General features: G+C 37.7%; 1 protein-coding gene across 6 annotated transcripts in view; it reads left to right on the forward strand.

Annotated features, from left to right (window-relative positions):
* Nucleotides 1–27281, forward strand: part of LOC143363778 (uncharacterized) — a 306621-nt gene that overhangs the window by 250718 nt on the left and 28622 nt on the right. For all 6 annotated transcript variants that reach the window (XM_076804326.1, XM_076804333.1, XM_076804314.1 and 3 more), the window contains 3 exons: nucleotides 558–739; nucleotides 17576–17739; nucleotides 21987–22188. In XM_076804326.1, the coding sequence (XP_076660441.1) occupies nucleotides 558–739; nucleotides 17576–17739; nucleotides 21987–22188 (548 nt within the window). The remainder of the gene's footprint in view (nucleotides 1–557; nucleotides 740–17575; nucleotides 17740–21986; nucleotides 22189–27281) is intronic.

Consider the following 27281-nt stretch of genomic DNA (forward strand, 5'->3'; position numbering starts at 1 on the left):
GAAGAAAGTACCTACCGAAGGAAAGTATGAAAGAAGAAACAGGTCGTTGAAGCCATTCCAAGTGCACACTTGCATACAGACATAAGCTGCTTGACCTTAAATGTCTGACCACATATTCTCGTTGACATAATGATAGTCGTACGAATCGCCTGGAACCCTGACATCAGAAATGACGTAAATAACAGTGTAATAACCAGGATGTGCAGCTGAATGAAAACAGCCACACGTAATTGCGGAAGACGCTCCCTTCTCCATCAATGCCTAAAAATAAACTAATAATACAATAACTGCTGTAATTTTTTAAAAATAGTTCCAATCATAATGTTTAAAAAAATGTTTTTTATATTCGATGTTATGGTATAAATTGGAATTCTAACAAAATCCTGATTTTGTTGGCATTGTGTCCGTTTATATATTTATTTAGTATTTTATTTATGAGACAAATAAATTACCATATACTGTCATTTATTTGCAATTTACTAGCGAAATAATAATGATTGATGTCAGATACAGTAACCTTCATTCTGTGCTTAATGGAAAATCTTTGCGTGTTTCAGCCACATTGGAGAAATGGGAAACGCTAACGACTAAAGTCGAGGAAGCGCAAATGGCCCGTACACTTCATCACGAATTAACAGCTCTACGTGCGGAATTCAAAGCGGCCCATGACAGACTCTTCTCATATGATATCGTTTTGGAGCAGCCCCACGTAGTGGATGAGCAGATTAACCGAATTACGGTAAGGATATCATATTTCTATGGCTGCATATAGGGAACTTGCAAATCGATACCATTAAGGAACTAGTTCTTGATCAGTGACTAATTTTTCTTGTGAGCTTATGTCGACGGATAATTATTTGAAATAATTTTTTGAATAACGATTGACAATTGAAAAATAAATATACGCATCATACGTGAAAACAGTTAATATTCTGAGCTTTCGTAAAAACAAATGTGTACAATTGCACGCTTGCAGAAAATCCTTCACAGTTTCTGCGAAGATGTTATACTGACTCAGTTTACAATGAGAAATGTTGACCTATAAAAAGCAACGTCCATACAACTTTCGAGACTTTCGAAATTGTGAAATTTTAGTAACAAGACAGATACCAAACACGAAATAGTTTGTAGAATTTTTTAGCAATAAGTAGACTACGGATTTTATACATTTACAACAAAAATGAATACACCAAATGCAAAATAGTAAAAGCATTCAAAGAATTTAAAAATACTGTTGTATTATTTTCAACTTGTCGAAATTATCCAGAAAAGAAACGAATATCTATGTAGCTCCTATATCTAGTAAACAACTTTTATTGTGCACAAATATCTGCATTCTAGTAATAAAAAATTAAAGATTCAGTTTAGTCAATTGGAAAAAGACAATCAATTCCACGAAATCACCAGGTGTTTACGAAGAATTTATATTCACCATTTGAGCAGAAACCATGCAGTGTTCCATTTTAAATTAATAAACAGTAAGCAACGAATTTTAGAGATCATTGTAAACTGTAAATGATTTTACTCTCTGCAGTTTGATATGTATTCTCATTTATATCATAATGATACATTTAATCTAATTTAGGAAATTAGAAAGAAATAATATAAAATGACAAACCGAAGGGGATGTAGTTAATAGTTTGAATAACTCAAATTAACGTTTGACGAGCGAGTATCGCTGTGGACGAGAGGTATTTGGTGCGCGCAGTAAAGGAAATATACACGTTGAATGTTTGCGTTATAAAAACTAAAGCTTTATTTAAATACGACGACACTATTTGACAAAATCCAACAAAATTAGAAAAAAACAAATTGGAAACAAATTTGGTTATGTTTATATGTGACTCGTAAGTTTCAATATTTATTATTAAATTGGGCGGCTATATGCCGACACGCGTCCGCAACGGTAAAAAGGCTTGGGTGGTTATTTGCCGACACTCGACCGCAAAGGGTTAATAAGAGGATACGCCATAGTGACTTGCTGTCGGTATATAATCTGTAGACAACCTGCTTTACCGTTCGCAGTTAAGCCCCTATGAAAATCACTAGAAGTTGGGATAGGATTTCTGTAACTAGGCCGTGTACATACTAAATTAATATTTGATCGATGTATACATTTGAAATTCTGGCAGACGTATCAGGGATAATTTTATTAGCGTCCGATGAATTCGTTTGAATGTTCAGTTTGTGTTCAAGATGAAGGTAGTGGCAGTCGGTAATGTATCATTCTAAAGTCGGTAATCGAATTCTTGTCGGTCGTATTCCTTATGAGGTAATGGTATACTGAGAGATGGTAAAGAACATTCTATGTAATCTTGTCGAGTATAGATTGCGTTAATGTAACCTTTTTCAGTATCACAAAGAACAGGATATAACACTAAAATGAATTGCAAAAGTTTCTGTCATAAGTTCGGTATTTACTATATACCGTTACATTAATAAAGGTATGAAACAGATGCATTCTGATGGTATTATAAATCGCAGTACAAATAATAAATGCTTGCAGTAAAGTCTTGCTGAATCGGTATTATATTGTCCAATATAAATTAACATTTTATTTGACTATATTTTCTATAAAACTTTTTTGCACAAACCTAATACTAAACACACTGAAAAATATATTAATACTTTAATGTCACAGGATACACTTATTTTCTGTCGTCATTACAGTAAATTTTTTCCCATACATTTATGTAAGTTACAAAATTGATCGTTGTGTAAGAAGTCTTGTACTGGTCCCAACTTCCAATGTTTATAAGATGTGGTATAAAATTCATTAATTTATGACTGCCGATGAGTGACGTTAAGATTGATGAGTGACGTTAAGTGCCGAATATTAATTTCAAAAATTTTAAAGTAATTTAATTCATGAAACTTAGCTCCATAGTATTCGCATATACTACAATAAAAGTGAATTTGTAGAGCTGGTCGAAGAGCGGAGTCACCTATATGTGACCGATGCAACATTTAATATGTTAATTATTTCATATCAGTAATCAAGATATCACGCAACCGACTACATTTTTGTAACATTTATTTCAACATATTCTAAGATTTACAAACTGTATCTATCTACCATACTATGTTTATTTATGTCTATTTTGCATCACTAAAATTTTATGCAATGAACTACATTGTCAACGAATTCGAATCATATTGCTTTTTTCTGTAGTGGAATCCTATCGCCGCCCGTTCAAATTCAAATCTCGAGTCATTCGCCGAGCCAGAACAAACACCCATCGTTCCAACCAAACCTTCCGTGCCCAATGAAAGAGAGGTCCAGCGTAAAAGTTACGAAGTCGCGCGGCACGGTCGGAAGATCGAGGATTGGACCGGGATGAAAGTAGGCGAAATAGAAGTAAGAAAAGGGGTGGGGTGGTGGTGGTGGCGCAGGCAAAGACGAAACCGTGGAGGAAGGTGGAGGTGTTCGCGGAAGGTGGACGAAAGGGAGAAGTATAAAGGGTGAGGGGATGGAGGGCGAGCAGTCAGGAGGCAAGGATAGAGGCAGAGAGTGGCGTAAAAGCGTAGTCGTGTCGCACGTACGCTCGTCTGACGGCGACGTGCTCCGCATCACAACTTGCTAGTGGAACGCCGGCGAACCTAGCCAACCCTCAGAGTTCCACCCCCTCGGAGGCATCCCCTGCCAACCCTCTCGTCCCCTCTCTGGAAGCCTCTGGAACACCCTCGTCTCCTCCTCCTTCCTGTTTCTCCCTCTTCCTTTCTCCATTTCCCTCGCACGCCCACGGTTCCTAGTTGCCTCTTCCCCGTTCACTCATTTTCTCCGATTCTCCTCTCCCGCGGAGACTCTCCATCTCATTTTCGCGTTTAGACTCGTCCACCCCCACTCAACCGCTCGCACTCCCGGCTAGCTTTTTTCTCTTCCGCTCTGCGCCTTCTTTCCTTCCTTTCTCTCCCTATCTTTCGTTATCTTACTCTTCTTTAGTCTCATCGACCCCCATCGAACCCCACTCGTACCTCAGACGAGCTTCTTTTTCTTCCGCTCTGTACCATCTTTTCCTCTCTTTCTCTCTGCCTTTCGTTCTCTTGCTCTCCTTTAGACTCTCAACTCCCACCGACTCTTTTGATCCGTGCCTTCTTTTCCTCCCTGCCTCCCACTATCGCTCTTTTCCCTTGCTGTATCTATGTTGCTCTCCTGTAGACTCTTCCGCCCCTAGCAACTTTCTCACTCGCATCCGGCGTCAACCTCTGTTCTCTTCCGCTCCGTTCCATTTTTCCCTACCTTTCTCTCTTCCTTTCGTTCTGTATCACTCTTTTCCCTGGCTCTGTCTATCCAGCTCTTCCTTAGAGTCTTCTACCCCTAACAACTTTCTCCCTTGCACCCCTCGCCGAGCTTTCTTCTTTTTCACTCTGTTCCTTCTTCTCTTTTTCACTCTATCCGTCTCTCTCCTTTTCCTTTTCGTTCTCCATTACTCTTTTTCCTTGCTGTGTCTATGCCTGTGCCCTTCCTCCCCGCCATGTACCAGCGGCATCCCTCCCGGCCTCATTGCGAAGACCAAACACATGCTCCCTATCTATCATCAAGATGTATTAGCGTCCAACATTTGCTGGGTGAACTCGTCGCTGTGCTGCATTATGCAGGAGGCGCGGCTCGGCGCGCGAGTCCGTCTAGCCACCGAAACCCATCCCGATCCACAGCGCCGCGCTACGCCACGCCACCCCACGCCACGCCACGCCATGCCACGCCATACCACGCCACAGCGAACCCGGGCCTCCTTTTTGTTTTACATGTTTTCGCGTGCCGCCTGCAAACTGGTCCTCCTCGGCAATTGTTCCGTAGGAAGTGTTCCCGCGCCGCTCTGTACACGTGACAGAATTCACTTTCGGATGCACTCGTCTCCGCAGGGTTTGCTTGATCTGTTTCGGTGGCTGATAGCTTTGCGTTGTCACTGAAAATGTACTGTTTCTCGGCTTCGAGTGATTCAATGGACGAGTCGCTTAGAAATCTGTGAGCGGTATTAAAATTTTTGTGTCGATCAAACTACAGTAATGTCTCGGTGTACCGATGAAAATTTTGGGTATGTCATTTGTATCATGTACAGATACTATTTCTTGATCTCTTACAAATTTGTTGCAGTTTTCTGACTGAACAAACACGGCAGAATTTGGATCACATTTATTTATTTAATTCATGATTCAGTAGAACCTCGATTATCCGTACTAGTCAATGAAACACGAATGGTTTTGATAATAGAACAATTGCCTAGCTTTAGTGTTAGGTTAAATCTTTACAGATTTGTATAATAATTTGCCTAGGTCAGGACTGAGCACGCACAACAATAACAACAAAAATACATAGTAATAAAAAAATTGATTTCTGATGGATATAGATTTTATAAATTAGCTCATGAAAATTTGTGAAAATCTATGAATCATTTTTGTTAGTACTACAAGTGTTTGTTATTAAATACTTTTCGTCAACTATAGCAATAAGTAACTTCCGAAAATGACTATTGCGAACATATGTAATATTAGTCCGAGCATACAATTGGAAGTTTAAAGGAGTACAAAAAGGTAGAAGGTTCAGAAAACAAGGGTTGACGTTTCAGTGCGGTAAGCTTTATACAAAAGGGTGGAGAGAGCGTGCCAGGGATTAGGTTTCTATCGCTGAATCGCGGACAGGTTGTTGCGTATATGTTTTACGAATCGAGCATCAGATCCACAGGATTTAAAGCATTTTTTCGGAGGATTGCAGGCGTTTCGTTGGATTAAAAAGTTCATGCGGGTAATTGAATATCAGTACTGGTTTTTTTATTTTTAAGTTAGATGGAAATATGATCGTTGAGAATTCTCTATACAGAATTAGGTTTTGGTTAGAGTAAGAAATTATTTGAGGCTCGTAATAAATGATGAACTGCGGCATGATACTATACAGATTAAACTCGTTTTGAAGTCTGTAAGATTGTTTAAGGAAAGAGATTGTTGATTTTAATGAAACTAATTCAAGTCTGTCGTTACTGTTGGGAAGTTTAATAAGAAAACAAGACAAACATAGAACAATACGTAGAAAATAACTTCGGAGAAGATATTAATAATTAGATCTAATAGTTTAAATTCGACATCACATATACAGGGTGTTATCGATCTGACGGCACAAGCCGCAAGAAGGCGAATCTACATGAAGAAATAAGTCAAATAAGTCAAAAAATAAGTCAAAAACAAAACCTCAAACGACAAAACTCTCGACATATTTTTTTTTTTTTTGTAGATTCACCTTCTTCCGGCCTGTACCATCACATCGATGACACGATTGAAAGAATTTAAAAATATCAATGAACTTGTTTCAGCTGATTAAAGTCACGAAAGAAAGACGGACATTTCTATTTGGCTCCTATGTTGTGCCATTTATGCAGACAATTTTCATTCTGCATAAATATCCAGTGATCATACACGTTGAAATTAAATGGTAAGCGCAATAAAGTGTTCGATCAATTCCCCGAATCGTTATAGGATCTCTGTAGTCCGACACTGCGCACATTGTCACCAATGGTACCATGATGTCTTTCGACCGTCTGCATGAAAAGTGTACGGACAAGAGCTCATAGAGCTAGACGAGGCAGTTTTCTCACGGGTCGGGCCGATGCACGCTTGTCCACAGGCGAATCACGCAACGTTAAGTGCGAACGATCGCTAATGAGCGGAATATCAAAACGCAAGGCACCGACGCGTGGTCGTCTGGAATTACGCAATAACGTAATCAGCGTCGGGTCGCTGTTGGAGCTCGTCGAGTCGCAACATGCGCCGCTGCCGCCAATAGTCTGTACTGGGCACGATTGAAGCCTGTTTACGAATGCATAATACACGCGGGACATTCCATTCGGATTCGCGCGCCACGCTGCACTCACTCATTCCGTCGCGCTTTTCGTCGTCCGTCGTGCATCCCAAACGCTCGTCGTCGTCGACCGGTAATCGATTCGCGGACCCGGTCGACGCGCCGCGCCACACCGCGCCAGATCGGCACGTCTGAACCGGCGACTGCTCGTTTTCTGGTTAAAATGTACGACACGAGGAACTTTTTCACTCGCGATCCCGGATTATCCGACTACCCGGAATCGATTCTGTTCCACTTGAAATATTCTCGTCGGCCCGAAAATTTAAGAGATACCCGACCGTTCGAACCGTTTGCTAAACTCGCCCGAGAACGTTCTGGTTTATCCGACGGTTTTGCTCTTGATGGAACATCTAACGAATTAGGTTTCTTACCTGATGCGTGCGGAGTGCGATTCGGGATACGGTTTAAGCCTACAACTTCTAAACCAGTAGTTTTAAGGCACAAGTCCCTTATTACAGTGTTTACTCGATAATTGTCCAAAACACGGGTCTATTCAGAGACATATATCGGCCAGGAAATACTATTCTTTGATCCACACCGAACGTAGAGAAGGACAGCGTAGCTCTAGACGCCTCGGTTCATTGCCCCTCTCGGGGTATTCCCCGCGGCAGTGGGAATAGTTCCGGGACTTTTATCGGTTAGGCATTTGGGACATATGTAGAGTAAACACTGCACTTCTTTGCAGGGAAGAAAAAATGCATCGACCAGTGCATTTAAAAGTATGGGTTACGATATAAAAAATATGTGCAGTTGCATATTTTAACTGCACTGGTGCATAAAAATGCATAAATCCAATATAAGGACATACTCCATTTTATACCGTTTAACTTGGCCCTATGACATCGTGTTCTATCTCCAAGCATTTTAATGATATAGCTTGTCTCCGTCGCGTGGGACACCCTGTATAAAGTCCAAGTTCTGTTCGGTACTGACTAGTGCAAACTTCTAACGTAACGTAAACTGTTCAAAGTTCGAGCTTGTATGTTCTGAACTAATTTAAACTGGTCGAAGTCCTGGTTGTCTGAAGTGTCTCGTTCAAAGTTCTAGTTTGATCTGTGTAGTTCAAAGTTCTAATCCAAAGTTTCTAGATGTCGTGCATACGTTGCGTGCAATCTCTCATCAAAGGAATTTTGAAAGATTGTTCTTTTAGTGGAGACAAGACTAGGACGATCCGTTGATTTAGAGCGTTGTTCTAAATGAGTTACCATCACCTCACCGACAGTTATTTCATTGACAATCGTTTCACCGATATGACTTCATCGACACCTAGCTTCGCCGGCAATATTAACTCACCGACATTTTCATATCACCGACAGTCATTTTCCCGACAAATGGTTTCCTTGATACCGAGTTTTGCCGACAATGTTTACATACAAACCATCAGTGGATGAAATGACTATTGGTGAAATAACTGTCGGGGAAATAACTGACGATGATCTGAAAATGTCGGTGAGTTAATATTGTCGGCGAAGTTAGGTGTCGATGAAATCGTGTCGGTGAAACGATTGTCGATGAAATAATTGTCGGTGAGGTGACGGTAACCCGTTCTAAACGTTGTATAAATATCCCTTTTTTCGAGGATATTAAGTAAGTATTTTAGAAAATGCCAATAATCCTTTCCAATATTGCATAAATAAATAATAAAAATCTGTTTCCGCGATAACAGAACTTTCAGATGATCAGAAATTGGGACATTGACAAGATAAAATATTTTCACGTTATACAATACTTAAAACAAACTCTATCAAAACTACAGTAATATATTGGCTGGAATAACAGTAATTTCACTAGTAATTATCGTAAGAATCAAAATTGTACAGGGTGCATAGAAATTATATGTTGCGACTAACATAGCGAGATTCTGCGCCCTCGGTTTCGTGGAAATTGATGTAAGAACGTTGACCTTGAATCTTAAGGTCAAAAGGATAAAAAAATTCTGCGCGAGGATAAAAAGTGTAAAGGGAACCATCGGTCAAAATTGAATTGTTCTCTTAAGAAATTATGGTTCTAAAAAAAAAAGAAATTAAGGTTCTTTCATTATCAAACTAATTGAGTTCGGGGCGTCTTCAATAAATAAAGCGTATAAAATAACGATAAACCTTTATGAAGCAGAGGAGGAGTACTCAACTTTGCGTCTTCGTCGTTACTAAGACGACGCTGCAACGAAGACCACTTGGCGCGTCGTATCGATATCGTAACATATCGACACTCGCAACAATATTTTCATTCTCTGTCAGATCGAGGTTTATACGTATAGCTTGCTATTGATGAAACCATTGGAAATTATTTCTTTGCAGGTGAAATACATCGAAAATACAATGGAAATGAAATCAGTTTGAGAATGAAAAAACTTTATCATAATTTCTGAAAAGAACGGTTGGGTTTTGACCCATGGTTTCTTTCGCACTTTTTACCCGTGTGACGAGTAAAATACGATACGATAAAAAACAATTGTTGACCTTTCGACTCGAGGTATTTTCTTATAGTTAGTTTGTCGTGCTGTCCTCGAGTCAATGTAATGGAAGAATTTCACTTCCGGATTCCAAGCATTGTAAATTTAACTCTTTGTGGCACACGCTTTTAACGAAAATAAAAACCTTAGTTGCACAAAATTTTTCGAATCCACTGCGTCACACAATGCGTCAATCACAGCAGCACACACAACTTACTGACGCGTTTCGATTTGCATATATTTTTTTTTTCACTTATTTACGCATTCGCCATTGGTGCATAGCATTGCCAACTGAATGAAAAACTTTCAATAAAATATTAAACTGTATGACCACGAGTAACTTCAACCTTTCGAGGTGGGTTAAAATATATCCCACCATGCATAAAAAGCTAAGCAAAAGGTGGGATAGTTTTTAACCCACCTAGCCCCAAAGAGTTAAGCGAGCACTTCCTATACTGGGAACTATTCGCAGCCGTCGCAGAATTTTCGCAGAATTTTGATCTGCGAGATCCTCGAAACGAAAGAAACTGGGAAGGCAGAAGGGATGGGAGGGAGGAGGAATCGTTCGACTATGAAAAGTATCGGTAAAAGCTCCACCCCATCGGTAAGGAGCCCGGTTATCGGCGGCACCGCGACGCGATTATCGAGTCCCCGGGCATTCGAATTCCGCGCGCGTCCGCGAGTAACGAACTTGCAGGCAGCTTAAGATCGTAAACGAGGGAGCCGGGGTATACAGATTCGACGACGTACGCCAGTACGCGAGGAGGCCGCGTGGCGGTTAATCGCGAAAGGCTTTCGACTCGGAAGCTCGTTAGCCGGTCGGTCGGTCGGTCGATACGTACAACAAGCTATTTCGAGTGGCCGCGTGCCTTTATTCGGTGCGATCGTTCGGGCATTACGCTGTTTTTCTTGCCCCGCCCGGCGGCCTTTAAAAAGCCTGCACTCGCGATACGGCCGAGCAATTAAAATACTAGCGGGGCCCGCGGTTGCTCTCCGTACCTCAGAATCACTGCACGCAAAAAGCTAATTCGCCTCTCTTCTCCCGCGACGTAGACAAGGTACGCCGACCAAAGCGTCCGCGCTGCTGTTGTCGGTGCTTTCATGGACCTCGGGATGGGCAGAATGTAATTTGTATACTTCCTTCGGAAGAAATGTATCGGTATGCTTAAGGCTCGCCCGACGCGAATTCGGAGGATGCGCGACTGATCGATGAACCCGGGGGACGAGTTCACTCGTCACTGGAAATCCACGTCACTCGGACTTTCTTTCAGCGGAGACGACTCCTGCTTTATTTTTAGTCGTTTATCGAGCGTGTAGAATCTTGGATGAGATGGCTTCGGCCAGTTTAACACAAACCTTTGAAAACGTCTGTTAAATTTTTTCAGCTAAATGAAAGTCAAAGATTTTTCAAATTTTGCGGACGCTACTTTTACAAGGACAAAGAAATGGGAACGAATACTTCCAATATTACTATAAAGATAACAAAAAATCCTGGCACCACGGTAAAAGTCTCTCGCGCGAATTTATCACTACTAAACTCCGGATCGTCAAGCAAATTCAAAAGTTTGTGCATCAATTTAAACACACAGGAACTAAATATAAATTTATATTTTTTACTAATAATTTTAATGCAGTGAAAATAATTAACACTCTTAAAGTCTTCTAATCTTTTCACTGCTTTAAATTGCACCTACTCATTTTTGCCATGAATGCTTAAAATCCGTAACCTAATGATTACTATTGTCCAATATAGTGCGGAAGCTTGTAATCCTTGTTGCTGATGCTAAATGTGATTTTAATTACGAAAATCGAGATTATAACCATATAGTTTGGGGAACGTATTTACATTATTTTCATGTATTTTAATAAAAGTGCGACCACTTAACGACAACAGCGCAGCATCAATACTCCCCTTTTTTCGTTTTGTGTTCTTTTGGTAGAAGAAAATACGTCGATGTTGGTCTGACATGTGGTGAAATATTAGGATTACTATTGAAAAGTATAAATTTATATGTAGCCCCTGCGATTGGTGCGCAAACTTTTTCTTTTTCATAAAGATCTGGTCTGGTGATCACCTTCGAGGGCGCTTCGAAATCGCATAATCTGACTAAAGAAAATTAATCGGTCCATTAACAACGGAAATAATTGATGTTGGTTGGGTGTGCCACATTGTACAAACATCGAACACCAGCAGTTGATGTTTTAGACATATTTCAATAAAAAGCCGCTCGTCGGTCCCCATCTCCGCTCATAGGCATGCAGCGACCGAACGCCGGCCGACCGCTCTGTATACCGAATTCGAATCAATTGATTGGCTGTTGATTGGAAATTGAATTAGATCGGAATGTGCGTGTCTGCGGGAGCTGGGCCGAGGGGCAGCAGAAGGGGAGGGAAAGCCCGGATTCGGCGGGGGTAGGAGAGAGATAGGGTTGCTCCACAACCCGGGTTGGGGTCCCAAAGGGAAGGAGGCGATGTGGGTGGTTACGGAAGAGGGGAACGGGCACGGAACGGCTGCTTCTGGCTTCGCAATGTGCCTGGAATATCAATGCCAACCACTTTTCGTTGCGACCGCTGTCGGACAGTGGCGCAAACCCGCGTCGTTCTTTCTCCTCTGTTTCCACCCCCGTTCTCTCCTCCTCACTCTCCGCAACTCTTTTTCTCTCCCTTCTCTCTCTCTCTCTCTCTCTCTCTCTCTCTCTCTCTCTCTCTCTATCTCTCTCTATCTCTCTTTGTGCGCACACATCAACCGCGCCAGTATACCGCCACCGCTTTTCACGCGTCTGACCTCTTTGATACCGTGCCCGGAATCACGCCTGTATCCGTCGTTTACTCGTGCTCGGATTTGCATAAATTATTGACGTTCGCAAAGAATATCGATTGGGTCCGCCTGAAGGCTCGCGAGTACCTCGTGCGGATCACGCCACGATGGGCGGTCGTGTTTGAGGGCTATTTCAGTGGGTCGATCTTACCACTTTGTGCGCATGTGTCTTTACCCCTCTCCCAATGCATGAGTTGGGTCCGTGGGACTGACGCAGGAAAGTGCTATTTACTTTTGTCCTTTCATAGTTTAATCGTGTCCATAAAAGTCATACCAAATCAAAGCAACTTTTTGTTTTATTGAATTGTTTAAGTCACATGCTTCACTTCTCAGGTTATTAGTAACCACCGTTATTTGCAACGATGATGGTTCAATGTGGTGGTTCTAAATTGGATGATAATGTCCGACATCCTTTAGGGAAGCTAATGCTTTAGTTTTAGCACAAGAATTTTCATCTTATAGCGTTTTTTCTATGTATATTGTGTTCTTTTAATTTGATATTTGGGACATTCGGTTCAAATATGTTCGTAAAATATCCGCTATAAACAGAAATACTGCAATATAATATTAGAATAAATAGACAGATAAGTTAATCAGTTAATATTAGAATATCTAATCACTTTCTTTACGAATTAAATATTGTTTACGTATTATTACGAATTTAACGCAACTCAATATGAATGTAGCGTTTAAATAATTACGGTTACATTTTTTGATAGGACAATAATAATCTTCTCTACGTGAACACGAATGAAAAGTACCACGTGGATAAGTGTAAATGTTATCAAACGTGCGGTAGTAGTTTGAAAATTTCAAATAAATTATTTTATGTTTTATAATAATATTGTGTTTTATAAATTCGCATAAAGTGCTGGAACAATCTAATACAAGTACAGTAGTTCCCCCGTATCACACTACCCTAATGTCTAACTTGAATACCCTAATATCTACTCTTCGAACTCTTACCAGCCGTTGCGTATAAGTAGTATAAGATTCGCATAGTCAGACCTAGTTAGACTATACCCGTAAAATTGGTCGCGACTACGATTACGTCAAGAATATGTACAATTTTTGTACAATTCTACTTTATTATTACACGTTCAGAATGTAGGAACTTTATTTCGTTTATGTATTGTAAAAAAAAACAAACTCCATAGCATTTCGTGTGTCGACTGTAAGAAAATGGATAATATAAGTATGCTTATAATAGCAATGAATTACAATAAGGGGTTAGAACCTCACAAGCAGGAGAACATTAGAAGAGTAGAAAAAGTCGAAGAATCAGTTTTGCGCATTGGATATTCTGTCGAATAATGTATTGCCCAAATAAATCTCTATATTGATCGCTTATAAGCTGCTAATGAAAGGGATCTATGTAAAATTCGAAAAAGATTCGTGCATTTTTTAAGAACATTTAACTATTAATGATCGACATGCCATTATTGATACGTTTTTAATGACTTTCACATCAAATTCATCCTAAAACGGAGTTCTTTTTAACGATAGTAAGTTACAATCCAGCTAAAATCTCTATATCCAGTGTGCTTTCGCAAAGTTTAGGGTAAACTATTAGAGTTTAGGGTTAACTATTAGACTAATCTAAGGGCATATGATGGTCAACACAATTGTATGCAGAATTCGATATTTTAACGATTCACGATATAAAATGTAGGTCATTCCATTTAAAAAAAAATACTGTTCGTAAGATCTCGGGACATATGACCTTTACCCACACAGGCTTACATCCGCCTCCAAATACGATAACTTTCTCTTCGAACATTTTTTTGTATCTGTATAAATAACAAATTAGGGGGGCAGAATTAGGTGGTATACCCTGTAGATCTTAAAAAATTATGGAATAATCGTTAAGTGTTAAGATTCTCGGCGCAATTTAACCCAAAGAAAATACCTGAAAAAACAATTTTTACCACGGGTCGTATAAAAGAAGGCCCTCGGGAGTCGTTCGAACCGGTTCAAGCGTTTTCAAACCGTCTGCAACCGGTGAGCTGGTAGCATTCAATTCATCCGTGTGATTAGAAGACGCCGTCGTCCGCGTGGAACGCGAGCGTCGTCGATCGGGTGGCTCGGGTCGGAGAGATCGGTGTACAATATAAATGCAAGCGGAAAACAGTAGTAAATTCCGTAGTAAATTTCGTTTCGCCGGGAGGAATTACTTCGAGAAAGGCGGAGAGGACTCGGCTTGGTAGAGGTAAGAGAAGAGATAGACTATAGACGGTCGCCGGTAGACGCGTGCGATGACCGCAAGGACGAACTTTTACGAGCTTTCTCGAGCTCTCGTTCTCGTCACGCGATGAGCGGACGAGAAATGACTCGCGGAGGGGTAAGGAGCCAAGCTCGGCGGGAAAGGGGTTGGGTGCGGGGATGGAGGTGGTGGCGATGGTGGAAGAAAGAGGAAGAACCAACGGGGGTTCTCGTTTTCGTTCTCTTACGCCTTGCGTCGCCGTCGTAAACCCGGGTTTATTTATGCGGCCCTCGTCGGTCGCCTCCTGTAGTAGGACGACGGGGACGTGACAACGTGACGTGGTTACTCCATCGTCTACCTTGCGCTCTTACAACCCTTATAGTTCAGTTATGCTTTTCCTGATAAACGCACGTTTATATCTGTACCGATGACGAATGCCGACCCGTCTGGCTTCCTCTGCTCGACGTCCTCCTGCTGGCTCACACGCGGACCTGGACGCTCCGTGTTTCGGACATCCAGAGAGTTCAATGCTTCTTCGTAGTAGGAGATGATCAATTATGCTACGCTATTCCACGAAATTAAGGGAACGCTGAATTATGACCAAAACATTTTATTTCGATTTAAAAGATAGGAATAACATTTATATTAGAGGGACCCATAAGTAATCAATTATTTTGAAATCTAAAACAAACGTTGTAGTAAATTCAAGTTTTTATTTCTTAATTTATTATATAATCTCCATCATTGTCAAGGACAATTTGCCATCTTTCCTGCAAATTTTCAAGCCCCCTCTTATAGAAATCCAGGGTTCGTGAAGCAAAGTATGACTCAAGGTGCCTCCTTACATCTTCTACAGAAGTGAATGTTTTATTTCTTAAATAATGCTCCAGAGATCTGAAAAGATGATAGTCGGAGGGAGCAATATCCGGTGAGTACGGGGGGTGCGGTAAAACTTCCCATTACAATTCTTTGATTTTTTTTCCTGAGTGAGTTTCGCTGTAGGGGGCCGGGCATTGTCAATTTGCAGTATTACACCTTTTCTGTGGACTAAAGATGCCCTATTTTTCAATAGTTCTGAATACAGCCGTTGTAATTGCTGACAATACAACTCAGCAGTAACTGTTCCTCCAGGTTTCAACAACTCAAAGTGAATTATGCAACGACAGTCCCACCAAATGCACAGTAACACCTTTCTAAGTGATAAGCTAGGTTTAGGGGTTGATATTGCGGTTTGATTTGCAGAAAGCCATTGCTTGGAACGCTGTATGTTATCATAAAGAATCCATTTTTCATCTCCGGTAACGATTCTGCTAAGAAATGAATCTCTACGAAATCAGGATAGCAATGAAGTGCAAATTGATCGACGAATATTCTTGTTGGTCTGAGATAATTGATGCGGTGCCCATATTCCTTGCCTATATGCCTTTCCCATTTCGTGTAGGTGCCTTTGTATAGTTGACCATGTGGACCCAAGGCTTTTCGATAATTCTTGTATACTTAATTTTGGATCAGTTTCCACTAGAGATTTTAGGTTGTCGTTATCAAATTCAACTGGTCGTCCACTTCGAGGCCTGTCAGAGAGATCATAATCGCCAGCAGCAAATCTCCTGAACCAACGTTGACACTTGTTGACCTTCAATACATCTCCATAAACATTGCAAATTTTCTTTGTTGTTACCGTTGCATTAAATCCCGCATGAAAATGAAAAAGTGTGTAATGACGAATATGATCCTCGGAAGGTACGGACGCCGCCATTTTATTATAGGGTTGTAAAAAAAATTATACTTTTTAGAATATTTTGAACACAGGCTGCTTTACCGATAACTGTAAAAGAATACGTGTTTCCTCTTCAACGATCGGTACAGAACTACTGGCAAAACAAATTCTTTGCAAATAATTGATTACTTATGGGTACCCCTAATATTTAACAGTGTTTTTCTGCATGGCAAGGAGTTAAAGAGCAAATGAGAACCATCTTTATTTATTGTTTATTTATCTAAAGAGAATGCTTGCGATAAGAAATATTACATTTAATTAAAACAGTGCTTACAAAATTATTAATATGTGTTCGAATACTTTGTTAATCCTTCTGGGATGTATAGTGACTTTGATTAATATTCGGGCACTCTGAAAAAGGCAATAACTTGTTAAATATTGGACCGAATGACGTGGATGTTTTTGAGAAGTTAGCACAATTGAGTTACTACATAAGATGAAAAGAGATTTATTAAAAATTACAGGGAAAATACTAAAAGTTGTATTTCACAACTTTTTTATGTGGGTCTATATTGAAAATTTAAAAAATGCGGTTTGTAGACCTATGTGTCAAAACAGGAGTACAGCAATAAATTTAGACACATTTTAAAGCTTGATCTTTCGTAATGCATCGTTCATTTTCTGCTTACATATTTTTGTGTGTTATAGCAGATGAGAAACTGATACAGATTCGAAGATCTGCAAAAACGTTAGAAAATTTGTTTCTTAGTTGAATCTACCGTAAACTTGAAGATTGAAGCTTCTCCTTTCTAAGGACATCTTAAAAATCGCTCTACTATTATTTTTCGCCGTTTTATCGAATATTTAATGAAAGTTGCACCTTCAACTTTAATGTAATATAATAATGTACTCTTCGTTTCTGTTTCATAAAACGACCAAAAAAGAAATCGTATATCGAAGTCTAAGAAGGCGTCGTAAAGAGGAAGCCTCAATCTTCTAATCTGCGGTAGATTCAGCCACGGAACATTTTTTTAAACGTTTTTACAGAATTTTGGATTTCTATAATTTTCGAGTCAAAACGTGTTTCCCGTTTTTCTATTTAAAATATTAACTGAAAGGTGCGAAAGCAGAGGCTCCAAGCTTTAAAATGAGACCGTCTTTATTGTTTTATGATTGGGGGGGGGGGGGGGGGGTTATTACAGGTTGAATATCGAAAATTTTTTAAGAATCAGAAGTTTAATATTCAAATAATTTTTGGATCCTCTGTATATCGTGCACTGCAATAATTATTGTAATCGGCAGGGTTTGCGTTGTAAATGCAGGGGATATCCGTAGTCTATTGACTACATTACGGGATCATTTGGACGAAAGATAAATATCTCGGTTCCCGTTGCAAGACACACACAGTTCACTTCCTTTGGTCTACTGCTGCGACCAGTTTATACATCACCCGCACCCTCCGCCGCAAGAACGGGGCAATCCGTTTGAGTTAGCCGAAGAAGGCAACCACTAAAAATGTATATTTAATGTTCTAGGCCGAACTGGCTTCGTTGAGGGATCGCAAGACTGCGATGCTGGCGCTGAACGTCTCGACGCACAGACTGATCACCGATCACGATAACTTGGCGTCGTTGACCTTCACCACCCTGAAGGATGGCGTGGCGGATTTGTATCGTACCTGGGACGAGACTTTCCAAAAGTAAGTATCATTAGTGAACCGCTGATTTTTATGCAAGAAATTGTCTCCATCAATTGCAAGATTTGGAATCCAAATAAAATGTTTTCTCCTGCTTCGTTGATCTTAATGGATTGAAGATTATTTTCTTTGTTGTTTAGAATCCATCGTTACCTTCTTCGTAGCTTTCTACTTCAATTTCAATAAAATTCTTATTTTATTTTTGGTTTGAAATATCAGTTTCCAAACTATAGGAGATTGTTGTGATTTTGATACAGCATCCTCCTATAAACGTGATACAAATATCGAACGGTTACAATTATGGTATCCAACATCTTGTAATTGTTTGATTAACTGTACCAATCTGCACCATTTTGGCATTAAACGGCTATTTAGTTGCTTCACAATGTAGTTTGCACCTTACACTATAATTTTGTTCATTTCAGATCTAAAAGATTGATACGAATGTGCAACGAACTTTATAATAATCGTTTTGGTGCAAATCAATAGCGTCGGTCACCGGAAACCACACTCAACGTGCTAGGGTAAGGAACCCAATTACTGTGGGTGTACCAATTACTGTGGCTATATTAATTATACTTATTTTTAGAGCATAATAAATACTAAGAAAGAGCTATATAACATAAATATTAACTGATTTTAATAAAAAAATTTAATCTTTCTTTTTTCATACTCATTATGCTTAATAATAAGTATAATTAGTATAGGTACAGTACCCCCACAGTAATTGGGTTCCTTACCCTAGTGTATTATCAGTGGCAAAATAGTAGTTTTACAATATGACAGCGTGGTGTGAAGGAAAAACAATAGAAGTAAAATAAATCAATAAGATTGGCTGAGACAAGAAACCAACCTGAAGAGAGTTCTAATGAATTTAAAAAATACACAGAAGCTGCTTGGTAGATCTAATATATTGTAGTGGGTTGACAATAAAATTGATGATTCGGGGGTTAATAATAATCTGGATTCTTGAACGTCTTCCGCGTTCAGTTTCTGTTCATCGCAGGGGTATGTTTATCGAGTTTCGAGCCGCGTGGAATAGGTGGTTTAGGATCATTGACTGACCGTTCTCTGGCCCGCGTGCGACGTTCGGCAAATATTATGAGAGGCAATGAAGCCTCCAGAGCAAACACCGGGAAACCCGTGGACACCGTCGGTACTGGCACCGAGGGCTCGGACCTTCGGGATTTCGACCCGTGTCACGGGATTACTAGTTTTAGCCGGGATCGTGCGTTTAATCTTGGCTATTTCTGAAATGTCTGTGGAAAGGAAACGTCCATCTAAACGATTTTCTAGTAGGCTACATTACCAGTATTGTTTCTATTCGGTATACCTTCATTGTATCATTCTCAAGCGAATGTGAGAGGCAAGCTCTTTATAAAAATCGTTTTGAAAAATCATTTGAATCAACCAATATAACAGAGCGACACATTTGTATAGCAATAGAAGTATCCATGAGAAATGCCGTTTCTTGATATTTGTATAATTTAATATTTATTTTACTTCATATTTATTCTAGATTAATTAATTACGGATTAATTTCACGATAAGCACACTCACGCATGTTAATAAATTTGGTTGGTATGTAGTCCAGGAATAAGATGGCAATGTTTAATCAATTTGTAAAGACGACATTGTTTATAGGTACCCATAATGTAATAGTATATTTCTATTTACTTCTTTTAAAATTGCTAATATTGCGAGAGATATAATAACTGCACTATATTAAGGGCTCAAAAATCAATCATAAGTTCATGAGATGCAATCTGAGATAATTAAATCTCGTAAAATTTATTTGTAAAAGATAACAGTGCATATAAAGAATTTGGAAGAATATATCTATTGACAGATAATATACAAATTTTAAGTACAACAAAAATGAAAGTAAACCGCTATGGTTCGAATAAATCGATATGAGAAAATGGTGCCTACACTGATTGGCTTCTTCGTAGTGCGATTGATACCTTTTTGGATAGTAGTGATCTTTGACACTAAAGACAATCAGTCGAACAGAAACACTTTGTGGATATTAATTCCTTTATTAATAAAAATTAGTTAGATTTTGAGAACCATTTTGAGTGTACCAGAAACAATACAAAAAATTAAATAATTCAATTTTCAACATTCATAATGACAATTTTATTACAACATTAATTTGTTAATGTATCAAGAGTTATCGCGTGAGAATTTTTGATCATTTTTATTCAAATTGTTTGAAATTTGGTACGTGTATGTAGATTCTTAATTATATACTATAGACGTTATTCGCCATTAGTTTTAGTTTGATTTTCAAGTCAATAATTATTGTTTTATCGAATGTGGCGAGCTTTGAAATTGACAGACATTTGGAAACAAAAACCATGTAGCCGACAGACAGATTTTAATTGCCGTAGGCGTATTTGATTCCCCTCTCTGATAGGGATCTAACCCATGCAAAGGGATTTACCACTGACCCACTGGGGTTTTACAAAGATCCTGCTTGTCCAAAGCTCCCCCGAAATTCCCAGTCTTTGATATGGATACGCGATTCTTATGGGTAACTTGGTCAGATGCGTTTTACCATTATTATAAGATAAAAGTCATTTGAAAGTAAATTTTCATTTGACACGATAAAAATTTGTCATTCTCATTCTATCAAAAATGGTAATTTAGTGACTTCTAATACCTAATCAAACTCATTTCATCGAAGTAAGAGAAAAATTTATTTTAGAAGTATATCACTATAGTAGTTAATTGTATATTGTATGAGAAATTTTGAAGCACAAAATAGTTGCAGAGTTCAATTTTACAGTTTTTATAATCATACTTGGTTCTTATCCTACTCATTTTTTCGCTTTCATTAACTTTTACCGCAATTAAAAAATTCAAAATTCTAGTATTCATAATTTACGATAATTATTGTAATTTAGTTCCTTTATGACAAACGTTACTAAATAATAGAAGACACACTTATTTGTTATCCTTCTTTATACAACGAAAATGTTGATTGATAGAGTAAGTTTCTTAAAATAATACAAAATAATTCTCAATAAAGCAATTAAAAACCAAGAATTTATTCGTATGTTTTTCACTATGGAAATGCTATCCATTAAAATTTTGTTTTCTTTACGTATCTTCGATCACTTGAAAAGATTGCAGAATCATTTTATGACAAATTGCATACACGTGGGGATGCTGGGATTGTTCCATGGCTAAAGTGTTTCTATTTGTCGATAATGCCATTGGGCAGACACACTAATAATTCGACGTCTCCCTGTTTGCCGAGAGGCTTTGCCTTCGTTCCGCTTTTTATTATGTTGACCCGCGTCGCGATTTTTCCATTCAATTTCGTCACCGACTCCGAGAATGGGGAAGAACTAATGTTTATCGAGTGCCTTGAATCTATTTGATAAAGGTTCACATCGCTGAAAAATATGCAATCTCGAATTTAACGTTATATCCGATTATCATCATCGATATTCATTGCATCTTTATTAAGAATAGGATACTCCACCAAATATAAAATCGATTCATTATTGTACATGAAGTTCAACAAATAATTCAATTTGATTTCCAATTCTTAATCTCTAAATTGATTTTATAATCTTCAAATTCTTATATGCCATTGAGTGATTGCTAACGACCAATGAAATGGTAAATGCAATGTAGAACAATTTTATTAAAAAACAAATATTTCAATTATTTTCAGCACTTCTTCTTTACTTATTTATTTACTTGTACGTCACGATTGAAATGTTTAACTTTACAAATTTTTAATACTTCAAAAAGACTTATTTCGATGAAACATATGCAATTAATTATTATTCATTATTACTTATTCCTTTGATTTCGCCTCCTAAAACATTCTCTCCATAGAAATATTATTCGTTTGTATTAATATGAACCGCTTTTTGTATTTCACAAATTTACGGATATCATAAATCCACCAATGTCGATAGTCTCTCAGAAATTCTAAAAATCGCACGAAATCAAAGTAATTTAGTTAATGAAAGAAAAACAGAGAGGTTAAGATTGACGATTGTAATCACCCTTTCAACTGCATTGCATTTTTCAGACTTTGGTCAAATTACGTAGATACGCTTAACATTGTATATGCATAAAAATTAAATTTTAAATTTGCGTAAGTGACAACACACGAATGACGCGACAGCCAACGGGTTGAGGGGAAATTTTTAACTATTTGCATGGTTTGCTCATTAAACGTATTAGTATGTTCATTAACTTAAACCGCGGTTTGTGTATCTTTGCAGGGGCAATCAACAATTATGTGCTCTACAAGCCGTCCAGCAGTTTAGTATTCGTTTGGCAGAACTACAGGGCGCGTTACGAAGGGATAAGGATACCCTTGCAGTTTTGAATGTTGCCCTCCAGGCTGGAGCCACATCCGAGGTAGCTTCGTCGGTTCGTCACGTCGCCAGGCTACTGTCCGAGAAACAGGACATCAACTGTCAGGTAAGATGTTTTTTTTATATTTTACACTTTCTATTTATATATTTTTTATATTCTTTTTCTACTGTCAGGTTATTGCACATGAAATGTACGATTTTAGAGTGCGAATGTTATGCAGCGTTTTGATCAAGAAATACTATTACAATCTACGAATTTATTATTTATCATTTTAGGCTGAACTTCCACTCGGGGGACCAAAACTTTTTAACTTTTCTGAATGTAATATTATACAATTTTACCAGAAAATGATAGAATTCTAAGTTCTAATGCGCGGAATTTAAATTTGAGTGTGCAGAGTTCACTCGTTTAAAAGTTATACGCGAGTAAAGTTGTTCGATTTCAAGCACGTTTGACAGATAAGGGTACCACCATATTAGTATGTACTTCGACATCGTCCATTGAGCGGAGTCGCGAAAAGGTTGGTCGAGGTTAGATTCGTGCGGGGGGGGGGGGGGGGTAGGATGGAAAATTTTAGCACGCATAACTTTTGAATCAGTGAACTCTGCGTACTGAAACTTCGATTCCGTGCACTAGAATTTAAAGTTCTATTATTTTTTCGTCGAAATGTACAATATTGTATCCAGAAAAATTGAAAATTTTTGGTCCCCTGAGTGGAAGTTTAACCTGAGTTTAAGGTACAAAGCTGGTCTTAAGGTATTATCTTCAATTTCTATTTAGATATCCAATTTCACTTTTAAATAAAGTTTATTCCAATGCCAATCAATGAGATTGTCGAGTATTTTTTTTATACGAGTGGAAAAATAACATATGTTAGGTTTGGTTAAAATGTATCGATTAATCGACGCACTATTCGTCGATAGTAATGAAGACTACAAAATAGAGTATGACGATCTTATAAATGAAGAACGTGAACGACCAAAAAATTGAATTTCCATCGTAATACAATAAAAAACTTGAATTCATTCACAGAATATTTGATTTATAAGTTTATTTAGAAACGGTAAATAACAACCTAATGCAACATAAGTAACATAAGTAACATAAGTAAGTAATGTAACAACATAAGTAACAACCTAATGCTTCTGCTAAAAAGTATCCGTTCGAGCAAAGTAAGTGTAAGCGAGCATTAAAATATTCGATAAGAGTATAGTACTATCTCGATATATGTGAAAACTTCAGGACTGAAAAGTCACTTATATCGTGTACATCGTCGAACGTAAAGTTAAATGTAATGTAATGCCTACACTACGGATGTTTGTACAAAATAAAAATTGTCTAGATTAATTGTAACAAACAGAAACCAAATAAAATTAACATTCTTTCTTTAATAACTTCTACAGGATAAAAATAATAAATCAATATTCTTGAATTCTTTTAATTTTCTGCTTTAAATTTTAGCTACTTATTTTTGTCATAAATGCATAAAATCGACAGTCTAGTAATGGCAATATTAAAAGTTTTTGACAACATTAAAATATTTTTATTTATATGGGACATAATACAATAGAAAAGACTTAAAATTCAACTTTATTTTTTTAATAAGTTGTTGGGGAATTATTATGCCTCCCCATAAATCGTACTAAACTCAATAACTTTTGCTGGAAATGTTTCTTAAAATTTTACACGTATGAAAACTTATAACAATTTGAACAAAAATGCTATGGTCTGATAGAAATACCGACATATAAGTTTATTATCTTTGTTAAAAATAAAATTTTTAAATGTTTGATAGAATCAGTCTGTGAAACACGAGACAGAATCAATAAAATTATAAGTGGAAATTTCGCAAACGCGTCAAGTCGTTCGGCCGATTTTAGTATACCATTCGATTCATTAAGTGATGTGTTGTAAGCATCGCTGAAACGAGTCAGTTTTCCCGGAAAATGGTTGAACGATAAAATTTTTCAGTGCTGCCATGAAAGACGTCGAAAGTGATTTCGCTAAGGCAGTAGAAATATGTCGTAACGGTTTTATTTCATGAACATCTGGGGCTTCTATGGCGGGAAATGCACGTTGACTGTTTATTTTATTACACTTTTCATACTCGAACTTATTATTCTGTCATATATCACCTACTATACATATATTCTTAATATACAGTATATACAGAGTACAATTCATATTTACAAACAGTAAAAATTAATAATAACTTGGCATAAATACCAAAATTGGTAAGAACTATTTCATATAAAAATATATGTGAATTGAACATTTAAAATTTATATTTCATATCTCATATCGCAAATTTTGAACATTTAATACAGAATATATATAATAATATAGTTATGACAAGAACTGATTATCTGAACTTTAATTGTTAATTATTTTTGTAATATAATGAACTATAGCATATGCCATTATTAGAGCGCGGATTTTTACGCAAGACACAAATTGTCTACTTTCATTACAATACACAAGAGCTACATGTACATTTATTACTTTTCTTAATCATTTGAATAAGTCAGGAATAATACAACAATATTTTTAAATTGTTAGAATATTTTCACGGTTTTGAGTTTGATCTACTCATTTTTGTCGTAAGTGTATAAAATTTGTAGTTTAGTCATTATATTATTGTACATTCGAGGAATGCAGCGGTAAGGGCCACTAAATGACGCGCCGGCGAAGCGTTTTGCATCGTGCTCCACGTCTCCGCTCAGATAATGCCTATTCTCAGCAGCACACTCGGTCCTTTCCGTCCCTTTCATACTTTGATCATGCTTTTTCTCCTTTATTTCGCTGCTACGATACCTATTACTGCGTCCACGGCTTTCTCGCTCTCTTCGCCTTCCCTCTCCTGTGTGTCGAGCCACGAATGAGATTGCTTCGGACCTTCTTCACGCATCAAAACCATTTGGATGTTAGATATGCCAATGAAACTACCTTCCTGCGTTTTTCTCTCCGATTGGTGAGAATGTTTTGTCGGCAGGGCAAGGGCATCGGAAGGTTAATGATGGGAACGAGAACAGAATTACTTCGCGATCATTTTTATCGGAAATTCAATGCTGACATTGTTGACAGTTCGTTTTGGCCAGTTATTTTACGTGTAGCGTAGTAAAAGTGATTCCCAAATTTCGAAATATGCGAATGAAAAATATTGTCTTTTAATTTCTGTTTTATATTACACTTTTGTTTAGATCTACAGATATTTATCAATAAAAATATCCCTTGAAATATAAATCTCAGAAGCTATATTGGGTATTGTAGTTGTTAGACTCCGGATTTTATGCATTTATGTGCAAAGATTAGAAGATTTTAAGAGTATTAATTATTTTCACAACATTACATTAAAATTATTAGTAAAAAATATAAATTTATATTGAGCTCCTGTGTCTTGTAATTGATGTACAAACTTTTTATTTTGCATAGAGTTCCGGAGTCTAGTAATTACACTTAAAAGAAAAGAATTGATATTAACTACGATTTAATCCATAAGATATCATGTTTACTGTTTTTGAAATACGTATAATTCACAACTTTTTGTTGAAAAATATTTAAAGTTTAATTCAATTATAACTGAAGGAAAGTTAAAAATATATTATACTTTTAATAATGTCTATATCCATTTCAAACGTAAGATGAAACAAATTGTTTACTCCTCTGTTTTCAAGGTTAAAAATTATACCTAAACAGAGTGTTTTTGGAAACGATTGTTAAGAAATGTACTCATCGATTTTACCATTGTTTGTTCTCTCATAAAGTTGAACTCTTATGTCAATACCTAGAAATTTCTACGATATTTATCAACAGGGGCATGGGCAACAAATTTTGTGGACAAATAGAAAGTAGGTACCCGGGTAGTAGCCATATATTAACCCTTTGCACTCGGAGCCATCAATTCTACACTCATAATGTCCCCTTAGAGGGGACAACCAAATGCAGAGGGTTAATATAAGGGTTAATCAAACGGAGACATTTTCTGCTTTTCATTTTATATTTTTGTAGGCATCTATCTTGATACAGTCAAATTTGATGAGTTGTGAACGCACCTGTTGGCAACCATGCTTGAACTACTAATAATTCGCGTTTAATCATCTGCGATTTCCGATTCAGAAACGCCGAAATTCACGGTAAATCGTTTAACCGATATTCCCACGGCATCCTTGATTTTCAATCGGTTAGATAGCTGCTAGTAATTATTCAACGTCCTTGGATGGGATAACGGTTCCCGTGGGTATCGCTTGTGTGCATAAAACCATTTCCCCGCTTAGATTGGGTGAGTGGAAGGGCTCTAGGGATATGGCTGTTCTGAGGAAGGCGAGATTATAAGGCGAATCATGTTTATTGGTTCGACTTCTGCCACGCGGCAAGAAACTTCTTCGGAGCCCTGCTTTCTTTCATCTTTTTATTTTTTTTTTCCTGTTGTAAGCAGAGCATAGAAAATTATTTTTACCTACGAAATTGGAGGGATACATTTGTACTTCAATTATATAATGTATAAAGTAATGATAAAGTAATTCCAAACTAAATCCCTGATAATCCATAAAACCGCTCAAGACATACTGGGTAATGAATAATTGGTGATACAACGGGGGGGGGGGGGGGGGGATTCTACATAATAAAGTAAGTCGGAAATGTAGAATAAAATATTCTCATATGAGGCTTTGTTTTCGAGAAAGTCGACGTTGAAAATCCGTCAAGTCGCATGCTTAGCACTTGTGAGAAGTAGAATTGATAGGTGATGAACAGACGCTTCAAACGATTCCCACTCAACAGCGCGCATGTTCACCGAATTATGAAAATCGATTTTCTCGAAAAGAAACCCTGACATGAACAAATTTTGTCTACATTTTCGACTTATTTTTTTATGCAGGATCACCCCTTTTTCGGTTGTACCACCTTTATAAACAATAAAAGAGTATCATTCGTTCAAATAGCCAAATTAAAATTCGCTTAAATTTTTGAAATATTTCTAAATCCATAGAAAAATTGACAATATTAAATTCTTGATCTACCATCAAAGTGTTATAAATTTCACAAGTTCAAGCGCTTAAAATAAAAAGTAATGTATCAGGTAATTCGGTATGTAATGATTTCCTTTCATACGTCACGAACAATGAACATAAAGCGATCCCAAACTTTTGGGAAATAACTTGACGAGTATCTTCATCGATTATAGAGGCAGTATTTATGAA

The sequence above is a fragment of the Halictus rubicundus genome, chromosome 2 (assembly GCF_050948215.1).
Source record: "Halictus rubicundus isolate RS-2024b chromosome 2, iyHalRubi1_principal, whole genome shotgun sequence".
Classification (NCBI taxonomy): Eukaryota; Metazoa; Arthropoda; class Insecta; order Hymenoptera; family Halictidae; genus Halictus; species Halictus rubicundus.